Genomic DNA, 23,207 nt, shown 5'->3' with positions numbered 1-23,207 from the left:
TTTTTCCCATCACTAAACCAGGCATGGGCGTGTGATGCATCCGGCCCGTGGGCTGGGAGTTTGATAGCCCTGCTCTAGGGCATTCTATACAACTTTCACTATCAGCTGAGTAGTCAAACTTTTCAGTAAATACTTCTTTTTACAAGGGAGAAATATCCTTGCTAAATTATCTATCTAGGCACATAAAATAAGATGTAATACAAAACAAGATATAATATTCATTAAGGAAGGTGAGATTAAGGACTTGAAAGCAAAAAGATGCTTAAGAATATGTGGTAATGTGATGCCTAAAAACAATGTTTTTCAAACTTGGCATGTTTAAGATGTGAGGATTTCAATCCCAGAAATCAACATCTAACATGCTGGCTGGTGAAATCTGAGAGTTGAAATCCATGCATCTTAAACTTACCAACTTTGAAAAATATTGTCTAAAACTAAACATGTTTACTCCTGAGATCATATGGTAGCAATGACTGCTTTAAGGAATTATAGGAACATGGTATGTTCACACCTCTGCATGCTCTCAAATCTCTTTTTGTTTCTGAGTCCGAACTGCTGTACATAGCATTTTAATATTCAGTTGACAAACTATCTGAAAAAGTTGGAAAAAATAATTTTATTTATTGAATATTATTTTTGAATGCTTTTGTTTCTGAAGAGGAATAGAATTATAAATAAAACATCAGGAAGAAGCCTATACTTCACTACACACAATGCAATCTGTCATTTCTGTCTCGGTTCCCTAGAAATAATTTCCACCAAAATTCAGTAGGGCTTTCTTTTAAGTAGACTTGCATAAAGTTTCCTAAGATTAGATGAATGATTATTGTCTGTATCAAAGTTACAGCTTTGGTTTCATAACTAGAAGGGAGGCATTACACAAAATTATGGCTGATCTTTCCAACTAAAACCACAGTTTTAGGCTGAAAATAAGATTTATTTTAGTGATGTGGTAAACAATTTCCAAGTGTAAAACAAATTAGAGCATATTCTATTGTTTACGAGATGAATGGCATAACAAATGGCTGGGAATTTTAATATCCTCCTTAATGTCAAGTTAGAAAATGAGATTCTTAACCTTTCACTTCATTCACAAAGATGGATGGCCATAGGGTATTAAAAATAAATTCATAATATTAGAAAGTCTTTATTCAAAAGCTGGTAGTTCTTCCTGGAAAAGAATACATAAAAGACACTCTTCTATGAAATGTAATGAAGTAGCCATGAATCAATTATCTAGAATCATTTTGTTATCAGGGAAAGTTATACGTGCATTCTACTAAGAGTATTGTTAAATAATGTTCAGTTATTTCAATTTATTAAATGCCAAGTTGCTTGGTCTCCTGGACTATTTTCATTGGAATGGATTCAGGTACTTTTGTGTAGCAAGTCTCTCATGACCAATTAATATATCATAGCTGAAAAATCTGAAGTTGTATACTGGCATAATCAATTGGGCAATTTTATTGGTGCTCAATTGGTGCTCTCTTCCTCTATTGATTGGTGGGGGAGGAAAATATTTTAATTTCCACCATTCCCTGTATTAATTTATTTCCTGGCATCATCAGACTTAAAATGGTAGCTTCGACTCAGTTATCTTATAAGATAGAGACCATCAATTCTACTCCTCAATGCACACAAAGCTTAAAGGTAGAACATCAGAGCATCATCAGAAAGGAGATTCACAGGATGATATTTGCGCTTCTTTAAAGTTGAGAGATACTGATTATAGTTCTGGCTATATTACTGGAAATATTCTGGAAATATTACTCAAATGGCTTGAATAAGTTACAGCTTTGGTTTCATAACTAGAAGGGAGGCATTACACAAAATTATGGCTGATCTTTCCAACTAAAACCACAGTTTTAGGCTGAAAATAAGATTTATTTTAGTGATGTGGTAAACAATTTCCAAGTGTAAAACAAATTAGAGCATATTCTATTGTTTACGAGATGAATGGCATAACAAATGGCTGGGAATTTTAATATCCTCCTTAATGTCAAGTTAGAAAATGAGATTCTTAACCTTTCACTTCATTCACAAAGATGGATGGCCATAGGGTATTAAAAATAAATTCATAATATTAGAAAGTCTTTATTCAAAAGCTGGTAGTTCTTCCTGGAAAAGAATACATAAAAGACACTCTTCTATGAAATGTAATGAAGTAGCCATGAATCAATTATCTAGAATCATTTTGTTATCAGGAAAGTTATACGTGCATTCTACTAAGAGTATTGTTAAATAATGTTCAGTTATTTCAATTTATTAAATGCCAAGTTGCTTGGTCTCCTGGACTATTTTCATTGGAATGGATTCAGGTACTTTTGTGTAGCAAGTCTCTCATGACCAATTAATATATCATAGCTGAAAAATCTGAAGTTGTATACTGGCATAATCAATTGGGCAATTTTATTGGTGCTCAATTGGTGCTCTCTTCCTCTATTGATTGGTGGGGGAGGAAAATATTTTAATTTCCACCATTCCCTGTATTAATTTATTTCCTGGCATCATCAGACTTAAAATGGTAGCTTCGACTCAGTTATCTTATAAGATAGAGACCATCAATTCTACTCCTCAATGCACACAAAGCTTAAAGGTAGAACATCAGAGCATCATCAGAAAGGAGATTCACAGGATGATATTTGCGCTTCTTTAAAGTTGAGAGATACTGATTATAGTTCTGGCTATATTACTGGAAATATTCTGGAAATATTACTTCAAATGGCTTGAATAAGTGAAAGCTTAGGATGTCACTGAGGAGAAATTTTCTAGGAAAAACACTTTAATGAGAGCTTTTTCCAAATAAATAATTTAAGTAACCTAACAAATTGCCCAACAAATCAAGTCCCACCTACAAAAATATTTGATATTCATGGAGCTTGGTCTCTCTATTAATCTAGATGGCCTAATTTAGGGAATAACTTCATTAAATGTTCTGTAATCTATATTCTAAAATACAGTAGGAATTAAAATGCAATCTTTATAAGGTAATATACAGGAGGGCAGTTTCGTTGTTCAAATGTTGACTGTTCCTATGTCCAAAGGCAGACTGATTTAGCCCAATGATTCTTAGCACCCTCTGCTTTCAGGCAGATCTTTCTGCTGCTGAGGGTATTTGCCCTAGGGCTTCCGGGGAATGAGGGCCCAACAGAAATACATTACTTAATACATTAAGAGCCGCAGTGACGCAGTGGTTACAGTGCAGTACTGCAGGCTACTTCTGCTGATCACCAGCTGCTAGCAGTTTGGCAGATCAAATCTCACCAGTTTCAAGGTTGACTCAGCCTTCCATCCTTCCAAGGTTGGTAAAATGAGGACCCAGATTGTTGTGGGCAATATGCTGACTCTGTAAACCCCTTAGAGAAGGCTGTAAAAGCACTATGAAGTGGTATGTAAGTCTAAGTGCTATTGCTATTACATTGAAGAAATGTCAGTATAATTTGTTGTCTACAATTTGATGCAACTTATCATTTGTTTGCATGCTGAGAGCCCCAATGAATATCAAAAAATTCTACCATTTATCAATCTGCTCATTGTATTTTAGATGTAGTTTGTATACAAGTCCCTTGTATATATTGTTTTTCCCATAGGAAATGTAATTCAATTATGAAGTCACAGAAACATCTCATATTGAATCAGTTGTATTTTATGCATTAGAGCTTAGTCCAAGGTTGATATTTTTGAGTTATCTTGATCTTTCTGAGGACAGCAGATATAATGATAAGGACCCGATACAAATATATTATGTAGCAGACCAGACAACCAATAGAACATTTATCCTATCAATCCTTAAATGTTGTTTCTATAAATATATTTTCTAAGAAAATTAGAAGACTCTGTGTACCATAGAGGCACATTTATTTAAATATTCACATAATTTTTAGAAAAATCACAGCTAGTTCAAGAAAATATAAAATTAGAATATGTGTTTGGAAGCTAATAGAACGTCATTTAATATCCACGGTTTAATTTTGAAAACCTGTACCAAAATGTAAAATTCATTTAAAATTATGGCCCTGTTGAATTTTGGAAATCATTCAAGAAAATGTGCCAGATCACTATTGTGATCCAGTCAATAGATTTGCTTTGTTTGTCTTTGATTTCTTTGAATATTGACTGAAGTCTATTTAAAATTAAAATAAGTGCCATATGGACGCATCTTCAAACAAACAAAAATTGAAGCAACCCAAAAATATCAATAACAAAAAGCCTTTAAACTCCTGCAAAGTATTTTTTTTAACACTGTCCTTCACTCAGAATGTATCAAGGCAACCACCACACAATGACAAGTATCTTTTATAAAGTGTCTGATCTAATTATAAAGTTAAATTACAGGATCCTTATACAGAAAACACAATAATAGCAATGAGCGTGGAAATGGCTACATTCCCAACCAAATCATCCCTATTAGCCTCTATTCAAGGCTTGAATTATGTCTTTTTTTTAAAATCTCTCCATAACATTCAGTATTTACTTACCATTGCATTTTTTGAAGCATTGCAACTTCCTGCTGGCATTAATTCAATTCCTCAAAATAGAACATTCCAGCCTTTTCTCTGTTAAACATGTAAGCCATTCAGATGTCTTCCTTGAACTTGGAAAGAGCAAGAAAGCTCAGAAGCTGAATGAGAGCTGGTGTTTGAAAAAGCGAAGATGCATTCTCTTGCTCTAATAATTAAAAAAAAAAAAGAATGGCTGCCTACCTTGAAAACAAACATTTCATGGCGGAGAATGGCTAGAGTATTGAAATTTCCGTCACAGATATTGGGTTTGACACCAGGGTAGGAGGGCTTGTCCCCTGTGGGTGGCCGAGGAGCTTTAGCCCTATCATTCTTTCTAGGATCAGCTGGAGGAACAGAACGATGTGGAGGTACTGTCGGCAAGGGTCTTGTTGGTGGTGGGATTCTGTCAGGTGGACCTTTAAATGAGAAAGAAAACTCTCATAAGATTGATATACATAAGTGGCATACTATTGGGTTTTATGAACCAAGATAATACTGATTTTATGAAGTAGCGTAAGAACGTGATGACATAATTTTTCATTAGCGAGTTAAATAATCAGAGAACAGCCGGATTATTTTGGATGGTGGCAAAAAGCATTATATTAAGAAATGGAAAAGTTATACTATTGTCAAGGAATGGTTGTCAGAAAATTTGTGACCCTATCTCTTTTGGAGAAAGGGTGCAGTAGTATTGTTACTACAGAGATACTGCAATAATATCTTGTACTGTTCATATTATAGTACTGAATTTCATTAGTAAAGTAGTAGCCGTTGATAAGTATAAAAACTGTATAAGAGATTTTTTTTCTTTTTCTTCATAGTTTGTATTTTACTTTTTGCATTTTACTTTTTGTTTCTTTTTAAAAGATAATTTCTTTTAAAAATAAAAATAAAAATACCAGAAAACAATTATTTTTTAAATTATTTTGAATCTTTACAATTTTGGAGATTAACTGTGTTCCTATTTTTTTTTAATTTACTTACTAATTAGCAAGTTGTTTATTTGGAAGGGGTTTTCAGAAGTGATTTGCCATTGTCTCTTTCTAGGGCTGAGAGAAAATGATTGGCCCAAAGTCACCCAGTTGGATTTGTGGGAAAAGTGGGATCAGAACTCGTAGTTTCTTCATTTCTAGCCTAATGTCTTAACCACTATAACAATCCCTTTTTTTTGATTGATTATAAATTGCTGAGCTATGGCTTTTTTGTATCATCCTATTGAAAGAAATTAAATTATCCTTATACTTCTACTATATTCAGTGACAAATGATATATCTGCGGCAGAAATATAAAAAAATTAGTACTATAGTAGAATTTAAACCATACAAAAAATGAAAGCAATGGACAAATCTATGTTTTATAACATATCTATAAATTAATTTTTAAAAATGCTTTTTAAAAATGCTTTAGTTCATTAGAATGGATTTCAGGTTAGCCTACAAATTAAAATATTAAATAGAAGAGTTAATAAGAACAGAAGATGTGCATCTAAACAATCAGTATCTTGCAACAATTTCATTATATTCAAGATAAATAGAACATTTTCTGTTTAATAGGAATATGTAGCTGTTCAGATCCAATGTAGAAAATCCATATCCAAATAGTTGCACATCTCTATTCTTTAGTCAATGAATTAAACATGAAATGTGCCACATTATTTTAAGATTATAATTATCAATGGTTTAAATGGTTTAGGGTGCTCTTTGCCAGAATAACTGCTAAAATATTCTTGGTGATAATGATAAAGCTAGAGGTAGACTATCTGTAAATAACCAGGTAGTTTGGTAGGATCAAACTTTAGTCTTTTCCTTGCTTCTAATGTAGTCTTCTTTGACATTGGACTATCCACATAAAAACAGAATGGTAGGCAAATCTAACAAAGCTTTTTTCCTCTTTCTTCATATTGCATGCAAATAAATAGCATGATGTCCAGTAAAGGTTGTGTTTCCTTAATACCTGATATTATAGACGTAGAGAATAGTTAATAATATTTGGTGGAACCTATAAGATTCACTGCATGTGTATGCAGTCTTTTAAAGACATTAATTAAATTTGAGCAATGTTTAAATATTTAGTGACAGCCAACTTCAGATTTTATCACTGACATGACATCAGAGGAATTATGGCAGGCAATATTCAGTTTAAAAATTTGGAATTCAAATGAAAATGTGCACAAGTAAAATTTGTTTAGCAAAATCATGTCTAACTCCCAAGATCCACAAATTTTCAAACTTTAGCTTACAGCTGCTAGAAACTGGTATTTAGCATCAAGGAAAAATAGAAAAATCGTCTAGACTTTTCTGTCTAGATTATCAACTCATGTGTTCATGGGAAACACCTCCGATGAACAAACCTTTCACAAGACAAAATGGAATCATATCACTCTCTCTGCAGAAAAACAGAATATGCTTTAATATGCAATATAAAACTGAGCTACTTGTACATTACTGCTGTTATAATTTTATCAGTCACAATTTCATCAGTCTTATTAACAGATGTAGCAATTACAAATACCCTTATCCAACTGTAAGAAAATTCACTTCCCTGCTCTAAGCAGTTTCCAGTCTAAACATATCCAAAGATCCCAGACCAATCAAAGAGAAAATAAATCAAAGGAACAAGAAGCAGTAGGAATCAGGGGACTCTGTTTTTTCAATAAAGATAACTAAACAAACTTAAAGACAGGGAAAAAAATCAACAGTTAGTAAAAAGACAAAAACATTAAAATGTCATGACAAAGGGCAAATAAAAAGGAATAGAAATTGTCTTAGGTTGATCTGGACGCTTGAACTACATTCCCAAAGGTATTTTTACCAAGAGGCAACTAGATTTTCTTGGTTGTTTTTCTTTGAAAATGTTTAACTTCTAATATTTTCAAAGAAAAAATGCAAGGAAGTTTTTTTTTGGTGGGGGGAAGTATCTTTGGGACAATCATGACCTGGATGATTGAGAATCTCCATGGACACTTGAACTACAATGCTCCCTTTGCTGTAAACTGCTTAAACTTAAATTGTTTAAAACATTCTTGGTGAAATATTCAAGACGTTTAGAATTCTTTGGACAAACTCCAAAAGGTAAAGGGAATGCTATCAAATACATTGATCCCAAAAATATGATTTCTATAGCTAGAATTTTTCAGAGATTTAGTGACATTTTTCATATTTTATAGCCAACAGGCTACTGAAAAGTATGGAATAGACGTTCGTAAAGAGAAAAGACTTAATAGACCTCAATTGTCCTTATACCAGGAGTGAAATGCTCCCGGTTCGAACCAGATCACCCGATCCAGTAGCGATGGTGGCGGGTGGTTTGGAGAACCGGTAGCGAAAATCCCTGTCCCCCCACCCCCACCCATGCCCCGCTGAGCCGCGTGATCATCAGAGGTTTTTTCTTTTACTTTTAAAAGCATTTTTTCTTCCGCCATAAAAATGCTTTTAAAAGTAAAAAAAAGCCTCTGATGATCCTGCATCTCAGCTGGGATCGTCAGAACCCTTTAAAAACATTTTTTTTACAACCTCTTTGGCCAAAGAGGTTGTAAAAAATGCTTTTAAAAGGTTCTGGTGATCAGGCAACTCAGCTGGGGTTGTCAGACCAGTTTAAAAGGATTTTTTTTACAACCTTTTTGGCCGAAGAAAAAATGCTTTTAAAAGGCTCCTTTGGCGATCCCAGCTGAGTTGCCTGATCATCAGAGGGGGTTTTTTTCTTTTAAAGGCAAAAAAAAATGTTTTTAAAAGAAAAGAAAAGCCTCTGATGATCAGCCTCTGATGATCAGCTGGGATCGTCAGAGGAGCCTTTTCAAAGAATTTTTTCTTCGGCCAAAGAGGTTGTAGAAAAAATGCTTTTAAAAGTTTTTAAAAAAAAAGTTGGCCATGCCCACCAGTCACATTACACCCCCCACCACCACCAAGCCACGCCCACAGAACCAGTATTAACAAATTTTACATTTCACCCCTGCTTTATACTTTTGTTCAATGGCAATGGCTTAGAACACAGTACTGCTTTTCAATAAAATTGCTGGCATTTCCACCATTAAACAAGATGGGAATCAATTTATCTAGTGAAGGAATAGAAACAATTCAAACATATTTTAGTAAATGAATGTTTAAATGAGATATAAGATGACAAGAAATATTGAAATGGAAATACTGGAGGGAATGAGGAAAGTTCAGTAGCATTGATACTAAATTAATAAAAGGATGAAATTCTGTCTCCTGTATTCCTAATATGAATGGATTAAAGAGACGCAAAACAAATGGGAGGATGATACCAGAGGAAGCAGTAAAAACAACAGCAGAAAACGCATATTTAATTCGCACAACACAGAAAGGAAACTTTTGGAGAAACGGATATAAATAATAAGCCCACGAAGAACACAGAATCATAAGATTTGGAAGGGATATTGAACATCTAGGCTAGTGTTTCTCAACCTTGGCACCTTTAAGCTGTGTGGATTTCAATTCCTAGAGTTCCTCAGACAGCAATGAAAGAGAAATATTCTAAGCACAAATTCTCATAACATTCCAAATAGATGACTGTCCAATTTGAAAGCCTCTTAAAACGGAGCACCCACAACTCAAAGAGGCAAATTGTTCCACTCTATAATAGCTGCACTGCTAATGAAATTCTTCCTTATTTCAAGTTTGGATTGTTTAAAGCAATTGACATTCACTTCAACAGAGCAGTCTATTCTGTGGAGGCCTTATAATGTACTTTGCAGAAGTGAAGAGATGATTCAGTTTAATTCTTCAACAAAGCAACTGAGTGGCCTTAGACCAGTGGTGGGATTCAAATAATTTAACAACCGGTTCTCTGCCCTAATGATTTCTTCCAACAACCAGTTTGCCAAATTGTTCAGACAGTTAACAACCGGTTCTCCCGAAGTGGTGCGAACTGGCTGAATCCCACCACTTCCTTAGACCATCTGAGGACAGAGTTGTGGGAAAAGGCCTCATTACCACCTTCTCCAATGCTGGATGAAGTGCTTCAAAGCTGGACAGTTTGTAGTGTATGTTAAAGTTAAAGATGCCTTGCTGGGAAAATCACCACTGACCAGTTTGGAGAAATCACCACTGACCAGTTTGGAGAAGCTTTCAGGCTTTGAAAGTTTGGCACATGCTGCAGAGTTGTCTCTAGCACTTGCTGAAAATATCAAGTTTAGAAGATCTAAAGCATAACGCTAAGGGGCCTCCAAGTGGACCGTTTTCAGTGAGTCACTGTGGGCAGTTCCACAGCATTTGCCAAAGCTGACCCCTCTTACCAGTGCTGCAGGAGAAGGATTCCCACAGCTTTCTTTTACAAGATTTGCTCTGCTGTAACAGAACAAAAGGCAATCTGAGGCACAGGAGCAGGGTCATGTCATTTCATCCTTTGAATTGGATGGAATCAGCTTTAATGAAATGAAGAAGCCATTGAAGCTTAATAAACAAACATATATTTTTTTTGCATTTTCACTGTCTCTTCCACTAGAACTTCAAGCCACAGTAGGTGGCAAGTCTTAGCCGATCTTGATTGGCCCCCAAGGAACTGACACAGGATTTGATCTAGGGAATGGGAAAGTATCACAAAAATCCCTGGACTAAACTAGATTGAACTAAACCGAATAGTCTTAAAGTAATGGCAACTAGTTCCTGGACAATGAACACTGCAGAAATAGGTTGAGAGACTCATAAGAACACAAGGAGCTTTAAATGTGTCAATCTGCAGTCTGATTGATAGCTTTTCATAAAACTGACCATGTACGCAAAGATATCTCAGTGTACACAGCTGAAATAATTCTTTTTCACATTATGATTTTTTTATATATATAAAAAAGGGCATACCATATATCTTTTGAATTCCCTGCAAATCATCATTAGGTAGTTTGAAATTGTCAGTTTCCATGTATTGGTAAAACGGAGCCATAATAGCAGTTGGATCGTTTGAATGCTCCAATCCAAGGGCATGTCCCAGTTCATGAACTGCTACTAGAAACAAATCATTTCCTGGAGGAACAGAAAAAAAATACTGTATATAATATTTATATATCCACTTATTTAAGCAATTTACATAAAAACATAAGTAAAGTAAATTTCAAGCTGGGTTTTCCAGAATTTCAGGATTGGCCTCTATATATATATTGTCCTCTGCAAGGCTCCAGGATCTGTTGAAGATTCCTAAACTGAAGAGAATTCTAAACGAGAATTCCTTTTTAACATTTTATGGTTGTGAAAAGAAAAGCAAAGCACTGGGAGCTCAGGTATAAAAAAACCCTAAAATAACACTGATTCCAAAAAAATGACTTCTATATAGCTATTCAGAATTTTTCAGATTTAGTGAATATTTTTCTTATTTTGCAACAAATAGGCTACTGTAAATATGGAATAGAAGTATAAATGTATTTCTAAAGCAGAGATGTAAACAGAGAGCAGACATAATGAACTGCAATTGTCCTCATGGTCTTGTTCACAATAATAGTCCTACAAATTTACTAGGCCAATATGTGTACCCCTTATATTTTGAATAGTAAATTGTTATACATTTCACTACTGCTTCATATGTTCCTTTGATCTACATTTATGCAGTTCTTATTTCGATTGCAGATTTAGAAATATTGGAACCCTTGATCTCAAGCATAGTATTTCTGCTGAATAATTCCAAGTTTCCTGGATCTCTCCAGTCAAAAACAATCCATTTTCATCAGTGTCCATGCCAGATGAGCATTCAGCCAGAAAAAAAGCAACAGGACAGCAGACTGGACCATTGACAAGTAAGGGACAGATGGAAACCAGCCCACTTGACCAAAAAGAGACCTGGCCAGTATATTTCATAGGGTAGGCAATAAACCGTCACAAAGTGGTTGATATTTATTCTATAAATAGGATTTGCTCTTGTAACACAGCTGCTGGTAGACTTTTCATTCCTATTTTTCTCAAATTTACAATTAACAATTATTGGAAAGTATTAGATTCTTGTGAGATGCAAGAACGTTGAGAAGATTCTTCCTTAATAAAAACACCATGGGAGAAAATTGAATCTTCTTCTATAGCACTATTGGCCAAGAAGACTCTAATGCTAGGTAATTCCAAAGTGGATTCCAGAATTCCAAAACAGAAAAGAATTTCATCTTTCCACTGGATAAGTTTAACAATCAAAACAATATATAAACAAAACTTTCAAAAAATCTGATAACTGTGCATTATTGTTATTGCCAGTTCTACTTTCTCTAAGGAGATATTCACATATTCACAACAACTTGTGTCAAGAAAGTTGATTTTAATCCACTTTATGATGATTTCTATTAGAACTTTAGATGATTACAGCTTTCAAGAAAATATCATAATCTAGTATTTCATGTAGTTTAATAGGATAAAAAAAGACAGTAGCACCACTAAGCCTATTCTCAACACTATATAAAACAGACATTTTGATATAGTAGTATAGTGGTTAAAGACACTAAACTAAAAAAAAAAAGCAGACTGTGAGTTCTAGCCTTAATTTAGAGATAAAGCCAACTGGCTAACTTTGGCTATGTATTATCTTTCAGTTGTAGGAAGAAGGCAATAGCAAACCACTTCCAAAAATATCACTAAGGAAACTACAGGGATTTCTCCAGGCAGTCACCAGGAGTCAAGACAAACATTTCAAACATTTATCTTATCTTTAGAGGGTTTTTTCTCATAGGATAAAATAAAAATCGATTTAATTTACTTGGACATTGTGCTAGCATTTTTGGTACTTCACCTGAGTTTGGGCATTTTCATAAGTCAAACGAAAAGAAGATAAAGTATATTTATACATAGTTCATTACTGATGTTTTAATTAGTAAATTAAAAATAATAGTAGCTTTGGCATCCAAATCAAACTTTATTTCGAAACTGATCTGCACTATTTTCAATTCTATAGATTATTTCTTGCCATGTAAGGTGTTTTCGGAAGAGATTATTGGGGACTATTTCCCAGATGTCACACACAAAGATCTGTTCAAAGTATTCTTTAGTTTTTCAAGTGATCAGCTACTGCCTTTTTTGTTAAAAGTAGTAAAACTAATCATTAAGATCCATAGTTATTTTGGTATTTGGATTTCCCCCCACATACTTCCCATTTACTAGTTCATTCATTTCCATGGACAAAAAAAAAAAAAAAGCAGAAAAACAATATATTGATAGGATGCAATGAGAAGAAATAGGGAACAGATCTCACATTCTGTTGAGGTATCCAGAGCCTTAAAATCCTGGCCACTGCTGGGCGAAAAGCCAGCTCTTCAAAGCTTTCTGAAAGCTATTAGAGTTGAGTCCATCTAGACCTCAGGGATGGTGTTCCAAAAGACAAAGAAGACTGAATTTCTAGAATTCCTAAAAATGTCCTTGATGGTTGAGTATTTTAGGGCCTGAACCCAAATATTTGGAAAATGCACAGATTGGAGAGCAATGATCTAATAAATTCCAAGGTTTAATCTGCTTGGTTGATCCTTTTCAAAGTCACCAGCTTACTTGCATCACTGCCGTATCAGATGCCAATGCCATACATTTTGTGCTTTAAAGTATCTGTAGCTTGAAGTTCTTTGCTTTCTTGCTATAAATGCCACACATGATTTATTCACTGTTGAAACATTTGCTTCCCAGGAAATTAATGTCTGACTTCAAGATTATTTGGGTTCAGTGCATCAAATCAATTGGAAGCCATATGAAATTTACAAGAAGGTGATCCCTGCAATTCAACAACGGTTGAGGATTCCCTGCCCCCGAGCTCCTTGGTTGCTGACATGCTCATTCGGATGAAAAAACAACTAAGCCCAACCTGCATTTATTCAAACATTTTTAACATAATCACTGCCTTTCTATCATACTTGAAAACCACTAAAGCTGACTCAATATTAAATAATCTTTCTGTAAATGATCACAAGGAGGAAGGCTGAAAAAAAAGGACCTCCGAAAATCTGCTGGATAGACAAGTATTTGCACATTTATTCATAAAATGCAAATGTTCTAATGCAACACAGAAGATAAAAGGAACACTAGCCATTAACACCAACAAAATGCTAGGTTTTAAACATATAAAAATACACATTAGTCACTACCTGGCAATAAAAAAGCAATTCTGCCATGAAAATCAGGTTAAGTAATTTTGATAATACCTGCTTCTGCCATAAACATGAGCTGCATATTAAAAACAACCAGACATATTTTAGATTATTCAGGTTACTTCAGAAGAACTTGTCTGTTTAAGGAATAATTTCTTTCAGCTACAGATATGAAATACCAGAAGAAAGAGCATATTACCTTTTATGCCCTAAATTTTATAAGCTGTATTGATATTGCCTTTTCCAGGCATATTTAGAAGTCTTTGTCTGTTGTAAAATGGCCTGATCTGTAATTTCCTAGTTATCTTCAGCATCTCTACTGTTGATCCATTCAATCTAATTTAATCCTTCATTAAACCAAAGTATCCAGATTTTGTGATTTGCAGAGCGAAAAGGGTTTGTAAAGATAAAGTACATCTTTGTAAAGAGTCTAGGACAGGGGTGAAATCAAGCCAGTTCTGACAGGTTCTGAAGAACTGGTAGTGGAAATTTTGAGCAGTTTGGAGAACTGGTAGCATAAATTTTAAGTAGTTCGGAGAACCGGCAAATACCACTTCTGGCTGGCCCCAGAGTGGGGTGGGAATGGAGATTTTGCAATATTCTTTCCCTGGAGTGTGGAAGGAATGGGGATTTTGCAGTATCCTTCCCCTGCCACACCCACCAAGCTACACCACACCATACCCACCAAGCCACGTCCACAGAACTGGTAGTAAACAATTTGGATTTTACCACTGGTCTAGGACCAATACTTTTATCTTTTATTGAGATAAAACAACATAATCAGAGAGTTACCATGTCTAAAACGAACATATTCCTGGAATCTGGTTGAAAGAGCTAAGCTGAATCCTATAGATGGAAAGTGCTGTTTCCATCAAATTCAATTACCAATTTACTGTGGGAACCCAAATTAAAAAATCACAGATAGGTGGTTGCCAATCTTCCACTTGAATATAGGACCATCACTCTGGGTAATTTGTTGCACTGTTAAACTATTATTTCAGTTAGGAAGGGTTTTATTTTCTCCATACCCCGATTTCTCAATCGGAAATTGTCTTCATGTCACTCAAATATATTATTACAGATAGTCCATGACTTACAACATTTCTGTTGTGAAGTGAGACATTTGTTAAGTGAATTTTGCCCATTTTACAACCTTTCTTGTCTCCGTTGTTAAGTGCAGTTGATAAGTTAGTAACCTGGCTGTTAAGTGAATCTGGCTTCCCCACTGACTTTGCTTGTCAGAAGGTCACAAAAGGGATGACATGACCTTGGGACACAGAAATGGTCCTATGTATGAACCAGTTGCCATGCACCTGAATTTTGATCACATAATCATGGGAATGCTGGAAAGCATTACCTGTATTCCAATGTGAAAAGTCTGGATCAAGAAAGAGTAGGTGGCATCCTTGAAAGTATTTGAAGAGTGATCTTATATTTCTTCTCTATCATCTTTTCTCAAGCTCAAACTGAAGTTCTTCCATTTGTTCTCCTCCCCCATCCCCGGGAATTTATTTTCAGTCTCTTGATAACCCCCATTACTTTTTGAATTTCTCTGAATTTTCTTCAAAGTGGGATATCCCCAACTTGGTACCATGTTTTCCCCAAAATAAGACAAGGTCTTATTTTGTTTTGAATCCCAAAATAAGGACTTGGCCTTTTTATCGGTGTGGCGGGGTCCGGCAGAGAGAGGCTCCCTCCATGAACCATCAAGCGCTGCCCCTCCTGCAGGTGGAGAACGCAAGCATGAAGGCATGAAGCTGCATGAGCGCCTGTTCCGAAAATAAGACAGGGTCTTATTTAATTTTGAACCCCAAAATAAGGATTTGGCCTTATTATCGGGGGGGGGAGGCCCGGAAGAGAGAGTTTCCCTCCATGTACCATCAAGCGCCACTCCTCCTGCGGGTGGAGAACGCAAGCAGCCTGAAGGCATGAAGCTGCGTGAGCGCCTGTTCTATCCCCCGCTTACGCACCTCCCAGGCCTCACCACATTGATGTGGGCGAAGTCGGTGAGTACCTGGCTGGAAGCCACTGGAAACAGAGAAGATGCCAATTGGGCCAGCTATCTGCTGCCAAGTCTTCAGGCAGCCGGAGCAGAGAGCTGGTGAAGGGAGCCACAGCCCCGCATGGGGAGACCGTGCCACCGCCACTGCCATCCGAACATTGAGGATGGCTTCCTCTGCAGCTTTCAAACCCGGGGTGGAAGCTGCTGGAAGCAGAGAAGAAGCTGGTTGGGCCAGCTGCCTGCTGTCAATTCTTCCAGAAGTCGGGGTAGTCTCATGGAATTGGAACCATAGAGAGGAAAGCACACTCCCAGAGCAGCTGCTGCCAATGCATTGTTTGGGGGAAGCTGCAGAGGAAGCCATCCTCAGTGCTCGGATGGCGTCAGCGTTGTCAGAGTCTCCCCATGCAGGGTCCCTTTGCCCTTTGCTGTCTCTCTGCCCCGGCTCCTGGAAGACTTAGCAATAGGTGGCTGGCCCAACCAGCGTCTTCTCCGCTTCCAGTGGCTTCCAGACAAGGTTTGGAAGCTGCAGAGGAAGCCATCCTCAATGCTGGGCAGGTGGCTGGGCAGGCAGCTGCTCTCTTGCAAGCAGGGCAGGAGTTTGCAAGCAAGGGGAATGGATGGATGGATGAATGGATAGGAGGCAGGCGAGCGCCAAGAACACTGGGGAGAGAGAGAACAAGAGGCAGCTTCCAATCAGCTCAGCTGCCATTAGCTGAAAGGGGAAGGGAAGGGCTGCCTCTGGTGCTGGCCACGTCCACCCCTTCACTAGGGCTTATTTTTGAGGAGGACATATATTTATGCCTACCCCAAAAATCAGGCTTGGCCTTATTTTCAGGACATGACTTATGTTCAGGGAAACATGGTATTTAAGGAAGATTCAAACCAATGCTGAATAAAGTAATTCCTTGTATTTTAGAAATTATATTTTTGGTAGTGTAACCTAAAACTTCATCTGTCTGTCTGTCTGTCTACCTAGCTAGCTAGCTAGCTAGCTATCTTTTGCAGCTATACCACACTGCTGACTAACTTATAGCTTGCAGTGAACTATTGTTCCAAAAACTTTTTTTCACAATCATCACTACCACTACCACTGGTTACACTTGTTACAATACAGTATTTCAGGAGTTTGATTATGATCGGCTCAAAGATGACAGCCTTCCATCCTTTGAGGTCAGTAAAATGAGGACTGATATGCTGATATTTGTAAATAAAGCACTATGGAGCGATATATAAGTAAGTGCTATTGCTATTGCTATCTCCCATACAATTCATTGTAACCATATCAGTGGTGGGATTCAAATTTTCTACTACCAGTTCTATGGGCGTGGCTTGGTGGGTGTGGCATGGCTTGGTGGGCATGGCAGGGGAAGGATATTGTAAAATTTCCATTTCCTCCCCACTCCAAGGGAAGGCTACTGCAAAATCCCTATTTCCTTACAATCAGCTGGGACTCGGGAGGCAGAGAATAGATGGGGTCAGGGATGGTATTTACCGGTTCTCCGAACTACTCAAAATTTCTGCTGCTGGTTCTCCAGAACTGGTCAGAACCTGCTGAATACCACCTCTAAACCATATGTTAAACTATATGATCATTACATTTTGATGGACTGGTTTTGAATATAGTTTTATTTTTATAGAAAATATCAATGCATTTTTCTGTCATTGTTTTATAATTTACAGTGTTATTTTTATTTAAAGTATTGTGAAGGTTATACTACATGTTATATTTTAGGTTTCTACTTTTGATCTGATATTTCAGATACAAAACAATGAGTGAAGATTTCCCCCCCCCCCATTTGGAAATTTTATCTCTTCATTTGTAAACATGTTAAAATAAAACAACATGCAGGCAGCCACTTAAAAAAAACCAATACATGGAAAATATTGTTAGCATTTGCTTTACACTTGAAAATATTCATATACCAAGGTCAAAAATAAACATTAAAAATAGTGAATTGAACAAAATTCACAAAAGAAAAAAACGGAACAAAAAAAAAACATTGAAGCACAAATTGCAAACAATGCATACAAAGTGTGAAAGAACAAGCAGTACAAGAGCTTAAGAGAACTAGATAATAAATAACCCTGGTTCTGTGATTGCAATTCTGACTATAGTAAAAAAACAACAACGTAGTTCCTTTAAGCGTGAAAATATTTTCAATTTATCAAAATTATTCAGTGAAACATTCTAATAGCCTCCTGCAAGGCAGTATGAACAAATAATACATTCATTAAAAATAGAAAGTTATATCACACGATATAATATATAACTCTTAACAGGAATCAACATAACAGTGTTTAGTAACATGTTAAATAGGAGCGATAAGCCATTTGTTGAGTAAATTAGAAGCTTGTTCTTTAATATTAGCACACTGTGAAACCAGCTAGCTAACAACTTTCAAATAAAATTTCTTTCCCAGGCAAATTTCTCAGTGGGATTCTTTAATTTTTAATAAAATACTGCAACAAATCTTAAAGCTGTCATATAACTCCTTTAAAATATCAGGTTTATTCTTAACTAGCATCTCTGAATGAATATTTTCATGCTGATTATATGGGCCATATTATGCCTCTCTTGGCACTTCCAAGCTTCTCTGTCCCAACTGACTTTTTTACGTTCTTTAATTACAAGAACAAATTAAAGTGTCAATCTCTAACATTTTTAAAGATTGCCTTTTAGCTCTTCACAGGAGTATATTTCTTTAAATTTCTGATAAAATACCACATGTTTAAGCACACTTTTAAAAAAACCTTGATAGGTAGCTAATATTGTCAAAGAAATCTTAGACACTTTGACTCTCATTGATTTAAATCAATCATCTCCTACACAAATCTATACAAATCTATTTACTAGCATACCTGTAAAATACAATTTGCCTAGCTTATACACTGATGTCAAGTTGTAAACTGGATAATACATAAAGTGCCTAGCTTCCAGACTGCCAATCTTCTGTCACTAAAAAGTGGTCCTAAAAAGGGAGGGAGGGAAGGAAGGAAGGAAGGAAGGAAGGAAGGAAGGAAGGAAGGAAGGAAGGAAGGAAGGAAGGAAGGAGGGAAGGAAGGAAGGAAGGAAGGAAGGAACGACCAAATTGCTAAGAAAACTCTTCTAAATTACTATCAAGTGGGACTCGCAGTTCATCTACATATTATTTCCAATGGCACCTGAGGTCAAAGGTCAAGATAGTGGTCATTCCCTGAATGATTGAAGCCACATTCTTTGAACATCCAAAAGGAAAGTGAGAGTGCATGAATCTATTATAGCTGTTTTTATAAAAGAGGTTCGAGACTTTTTTGACAACAATCCAATACAGCTTTTGAGAATCAGAGGGGAAAAAAAATGGGGTTATCTTATGGAGTTAAACCTAGATGATTCACTAGATCAAAAACAGATCAAAAACATCATCAAAAAAGGTCTAGATCAAAAACATCATCAAAAAAGGACAACAAAGAATGTTCTTTCTACGCCAACTCAGTAAGCTCAAACTGCCCAAGGAGCTACTGATTCAGTTCTACAGAGGAATTATTGAGTCTGTCATTTGCACCTCTATAACTGTCTGGTTCGGTTCTGCAACCCAACAAGAAAGACACAGACTTCAGAGGATAATTAGAACTGCAGAAAAAATAATTGCTACCAACCTGCCTTCCATTGAGGACCTGTATACTGCACGAATCAAGAAGAGGGCCGTGAAAATATTTACAGATCCCTCACATCCAGGACATAAATTGTTTCAACTCCTACCCTCAAAACGACGCTATAGAGCACTGCACACCAGAACAACACTACACAAGAACAGTTTTTCCCCGAAGGCCATCACTCTGCTAAACAAATAATTCCCTCAACACTGTCAAACTATTTACTAAATCTGCACTACTATTAATCTTCTCATCGTTCCCATCATCAATCTCTTTCCACTTATGACTATATGACTGTAACTTTGTTGCTGGCAATCCTTATGATTTATATTGATATATTGACCATCAATTGTGTTGTAAATGTTGTACCTTGATGAACGTATCTTTTCTTTTATGTACACTGAGAGCATATGCACCAAGACAAATTCCTTGTGTGTCCAATCACACTTGGCCAATAAAAAATTCTATTCTATTCTATTCTATTCTATTCACACCAGAGGTTTAATACTAACTGCTCTTGTACCCCATGGCTACTATTTAATGTTTAACAGTTTATGTACTTGGAGACTGTACATCATATTGGCACCTATTAGATAAGTGGTAGCTCAGTAGTTACATTCCCAGATTCTGTGTACAGCCGAATATATGTGTTTGTTTGTGTGTGTAAGTGAAAATGTAATGTGCATGTTCGCTGACAAGCTGATGTGAAGTTTACTATGTGTCTTTGAGTACTTTAATCAGACTGATGATATTGGATAATTCATTTGTGAAGCTGTTACTTACAATGAGGGCCATAAACAAAAGGAACCTAGAAAAAGCAAAAATAATGAAGTGCTCTCTCACAAACTCCCAGTTTCTTTCAGTTAAGTCAAAACTTTATTGCCCATGTGGTTTGGGAGTTAACATTAACTCTGAACAAGATTTATGGAAACAGAAAGACTATATTAAGATTTTAGTGAGTACTCCAAGAAATTGTTCACCTGTTTTGAGAAATGGAGAATTCAAATTGCCTTCATTAGCAGAGCAATATAGTGCAGAAAATGAGCCAAGGGAATTGGGTGATTTGCATTTTTGCTAAATAATCAAGCAATTGTATTTTCCCAGCCTTCTGTATGCCAGAAGAACAAAAGGGAGAAAAACAATCACTCAGATAACTAATTCTCTTGACACTGTGGGTTCAATTTAGCTTCTCTACACACTGAGACTGAACTTGTGGTCTGTTTCATCAGATATTTCACATGGCTGACATTCAGCGGTACTTCATCACATAATAACCACAATTTATACACCTGAAAAGAAAAAGTTGGGAGGGGGGAGAGGGAGGGGAAAAGTTGAAGTCTAAGTCTGAAGAATGATAAACGTTTTTAATTCATTTAATTCATTTTGCTTGACTCTTTCTTTTAGTGTTAAAAGTATCAAAATTTGAAAATCAAAGTTGAAAGATTATGGCATGAACCAGCTGGGATGGTCCCAGCAGTTATCAGCACACTGGGTGCCATACCAAAAAGTCTTGGATGGCAATTTGAAAATCTGCACTTTGATAAATTTCTTTTTGCCAATTGGAAAATCCTATACTGCATGATTCTGCACATATACATTACAACATCTTACTCAATATCTTGAGAAGAGTTGGATGTGAATGAACGAACCTAAAGAACTGTCAGTTATGATTTCATGACGTTGTATGTAGCAATAGCACTTTAACTTATACAATGCCCCATTGTGGTTTACAGCATTCTCTAGGCAGTTTACAATATCAGCATATTGCCTTCAACAATTGCCTCCTCACTTTACTGACCTCAGAAGGATGGAAGGTTGAGTCAACCCTGAGTCCGTCAGGATCAAATTCCAGACTGCGGGCAGAGTTGGCCTGCAGTATTGCATTCTAATCACTGTGCCAACAACAATAACAATATAGTGACATAATAATTATGGTTTCAGCTAGGACAACCTATGTAGCTGAAACCATGCAAACATAGAATCACATGGACCAATTCACTCAACTTCCAGACCTCCCTACCTGGGAGAACTTATAAAGCTTCCAAGCATTTATGAAATGCTAGCAGGGCTTAGTTGATCCAGGTAATAGTGCTATTGGTAGAAATGAGGGGGCAAAGTCTACCTTTGGGTTGTTGCTAGGTCTGTTTCATTATTGACAGAATAATCATTTTTATTAAATTTGTTATTTTATTAATGGAAAGGTGCTCCAGATTCCTTCTGATTTTTGGTGCTTATAGGTAGTTATATTCTATGTATTGGACCGCAAGAAAGGCCGAGCGCCAAAGAATTCAAGCCTTTGAACTATGGTGCTGGAAAAGACTCATGCGAGTCCCTTGGTCTGCAAAGCGATCAAACTAGTCAGTCCTAGAGGAGATCAACCCTGACTGCTCTTTAGAAGGCCAGATCCTGAAGATGAAACTCAAATACTCTGGCCACTTAATGAGAAAGAAGGACTCACTGGAGAAGAGCCAAATGCTGGGAAAGATTGAGGGCAAAAGAAGAATGGGACGACAGAGAATGAGGTGGCTGAATGGAGTCACTGAAGCAGTAGACGTGAGGTTAAATGGACTCCAGAGGATGGTAGAGGACAGGAAGGCCTTGAGGAATGTTGTGCATGGGGTCACAATGGGTCGGACATGACTTTGCAACTAACAACAACAACATCCTATGTATATGATCTCAGTGGTAAAAAATTCAGAACCTGAAGAAAGATTCAAGGGGAAAACGGAACTAAACTAATTCTTTAACATAGCACACATCTGATGATAGCGCTACGTAATGATATATCAACTCACTCTGCATTTTCATACTATTAGCATGTTTTTCTGCATTTTTTGCAAAAAAAAATCCCTATGTTTGAATGCTACCTGATAATGCAGCAATATGCATTTAAACAATAATTTTGAACTTAGTAATTATATTGCTTTAAATTAAAATATTCATTTTTAAAAATAAAATAATCATGTAAATTTATACAAGAAAACAGTGTTTACTGGTCTTATAATCTGCATGTTGATTTTCCTTTATTTAACAGGCATGCCTGTATAAAATTCAAAATACCAGCCATAGAAAAGACTATGAAGAGTAAGATTTTGCCATAAACTGCTAATTCAGAAATGTCTCAGATATTCATTCTATTATTTAATGTATGTTAAATTGATTAACAAAATGAAAAAAAATATGTGTATAAAAATACTGATATATGTACCATATCAATATGCCTGATCTATGCAGAAAGAAATGCTTAAGGAAAGAATACTGACAGTTTGTAATATTATATTACAAAGTTTTAATTTTATCCCAGAGTACAGTGGCATTGCTATATATATGAGGAATAAGTAATTAGATTCTTAAAGTTTACAAACATCTAATCATTTATGACAATACAAATAACACAAATCTTTCCATCATTACATCAACTTACATTACAAATATGAGATGATTCAGTCTTAGGCAGCTCAATGTTATTAAGCTGCGGTAAATTTGGTTTGGCAAGCAATAGCTGCCTGGTTAAAATTATAGTCATAGCTTCTGGTTGGCCATAAGGGCACCATTTTTTTCCCCCCTTAAATATACAACTTCCCTTTGCATATTTAATTTATAGCCCAGGTTCTTTGGTTCTGGAACATGTCTCTCCATAATTAAGTCTGTGTGGGTAAATACATACAATTGACAAAGTTGATCTTTAAATTAGCAAATCAAAATAAAGGCGCTACAGTGTAAATTCTGTCTATTTTCTCATTTAGGTCTCATTTAGGTCATTTAGGTCTTTAATTAAAATTGTACCGCGTATCATCTTCATCCTACTGAGGTTCTTAGATTATCTAATTCTTTCACTGATACAGAGCTGAGATTTCTAGCTCAAAGAAAACCACAAGCAGCGGAGTTCATTTTGCTGTCAAGAAGGTAGAATTCCATTTGACGTAAGTGAAGTTGCTATTAGTTCCTGTGATAGTTAAGATCAATAAACTGCTGTCTTATTGAGCCTACGGCACTGCAAAAAAATTGGACCATT

At 36.1% G+C, this 23,207-nt stretch overlaps 1 protein-coding gene across 1 annotated transcript in view; it reads right to left on the bottom strand.

The window, feature by feature from the left end:
- The window catches only part of MMP16 (matrix metallopeptidase 16), a 179,660-nt gene that overhangs the window by 55,580 nt on the left and 100,873 nt on the right, over window positions 1-23,207 (bottom strand). The window contains exons 5-6 of the mRNA XM_058178150.1: window positions 10,319-10,480; window positions 4,704-4,918 (exon numbers count right to left, since the gene is read on the bottom strand). Of these exons, the coding sequence (XP_058034133.1) occupies window positions 4,704-4,918; window positions 10,319-10,480 (377 nt within the window). The remainder of the gene's footprint in view (window positions 1-4,703; window positions 4,919-10,318; window positions 10,481-23,207) is intronic.

This window comes from Ahaetulla prasina, chromosome 3 (assembly GCF_028640845.1).
Source record: "Ahaetulla prasina isolate Xishuangbanna chromosome 3, ASM2864084v1, whole genome shotgun sequence".
In the NCBI taxonomy this organism is placed as follows: Eukaryota; Metazoa; Chordata; class Lepidosauria; order Squamata; family Colubridae; genus Ahaetulla; species Ahaetulla prasina.
Note: the sequence above shows the minus strand (reverse complement) of the source record. Positions and strands in the feature narration are given on the sequence as shown.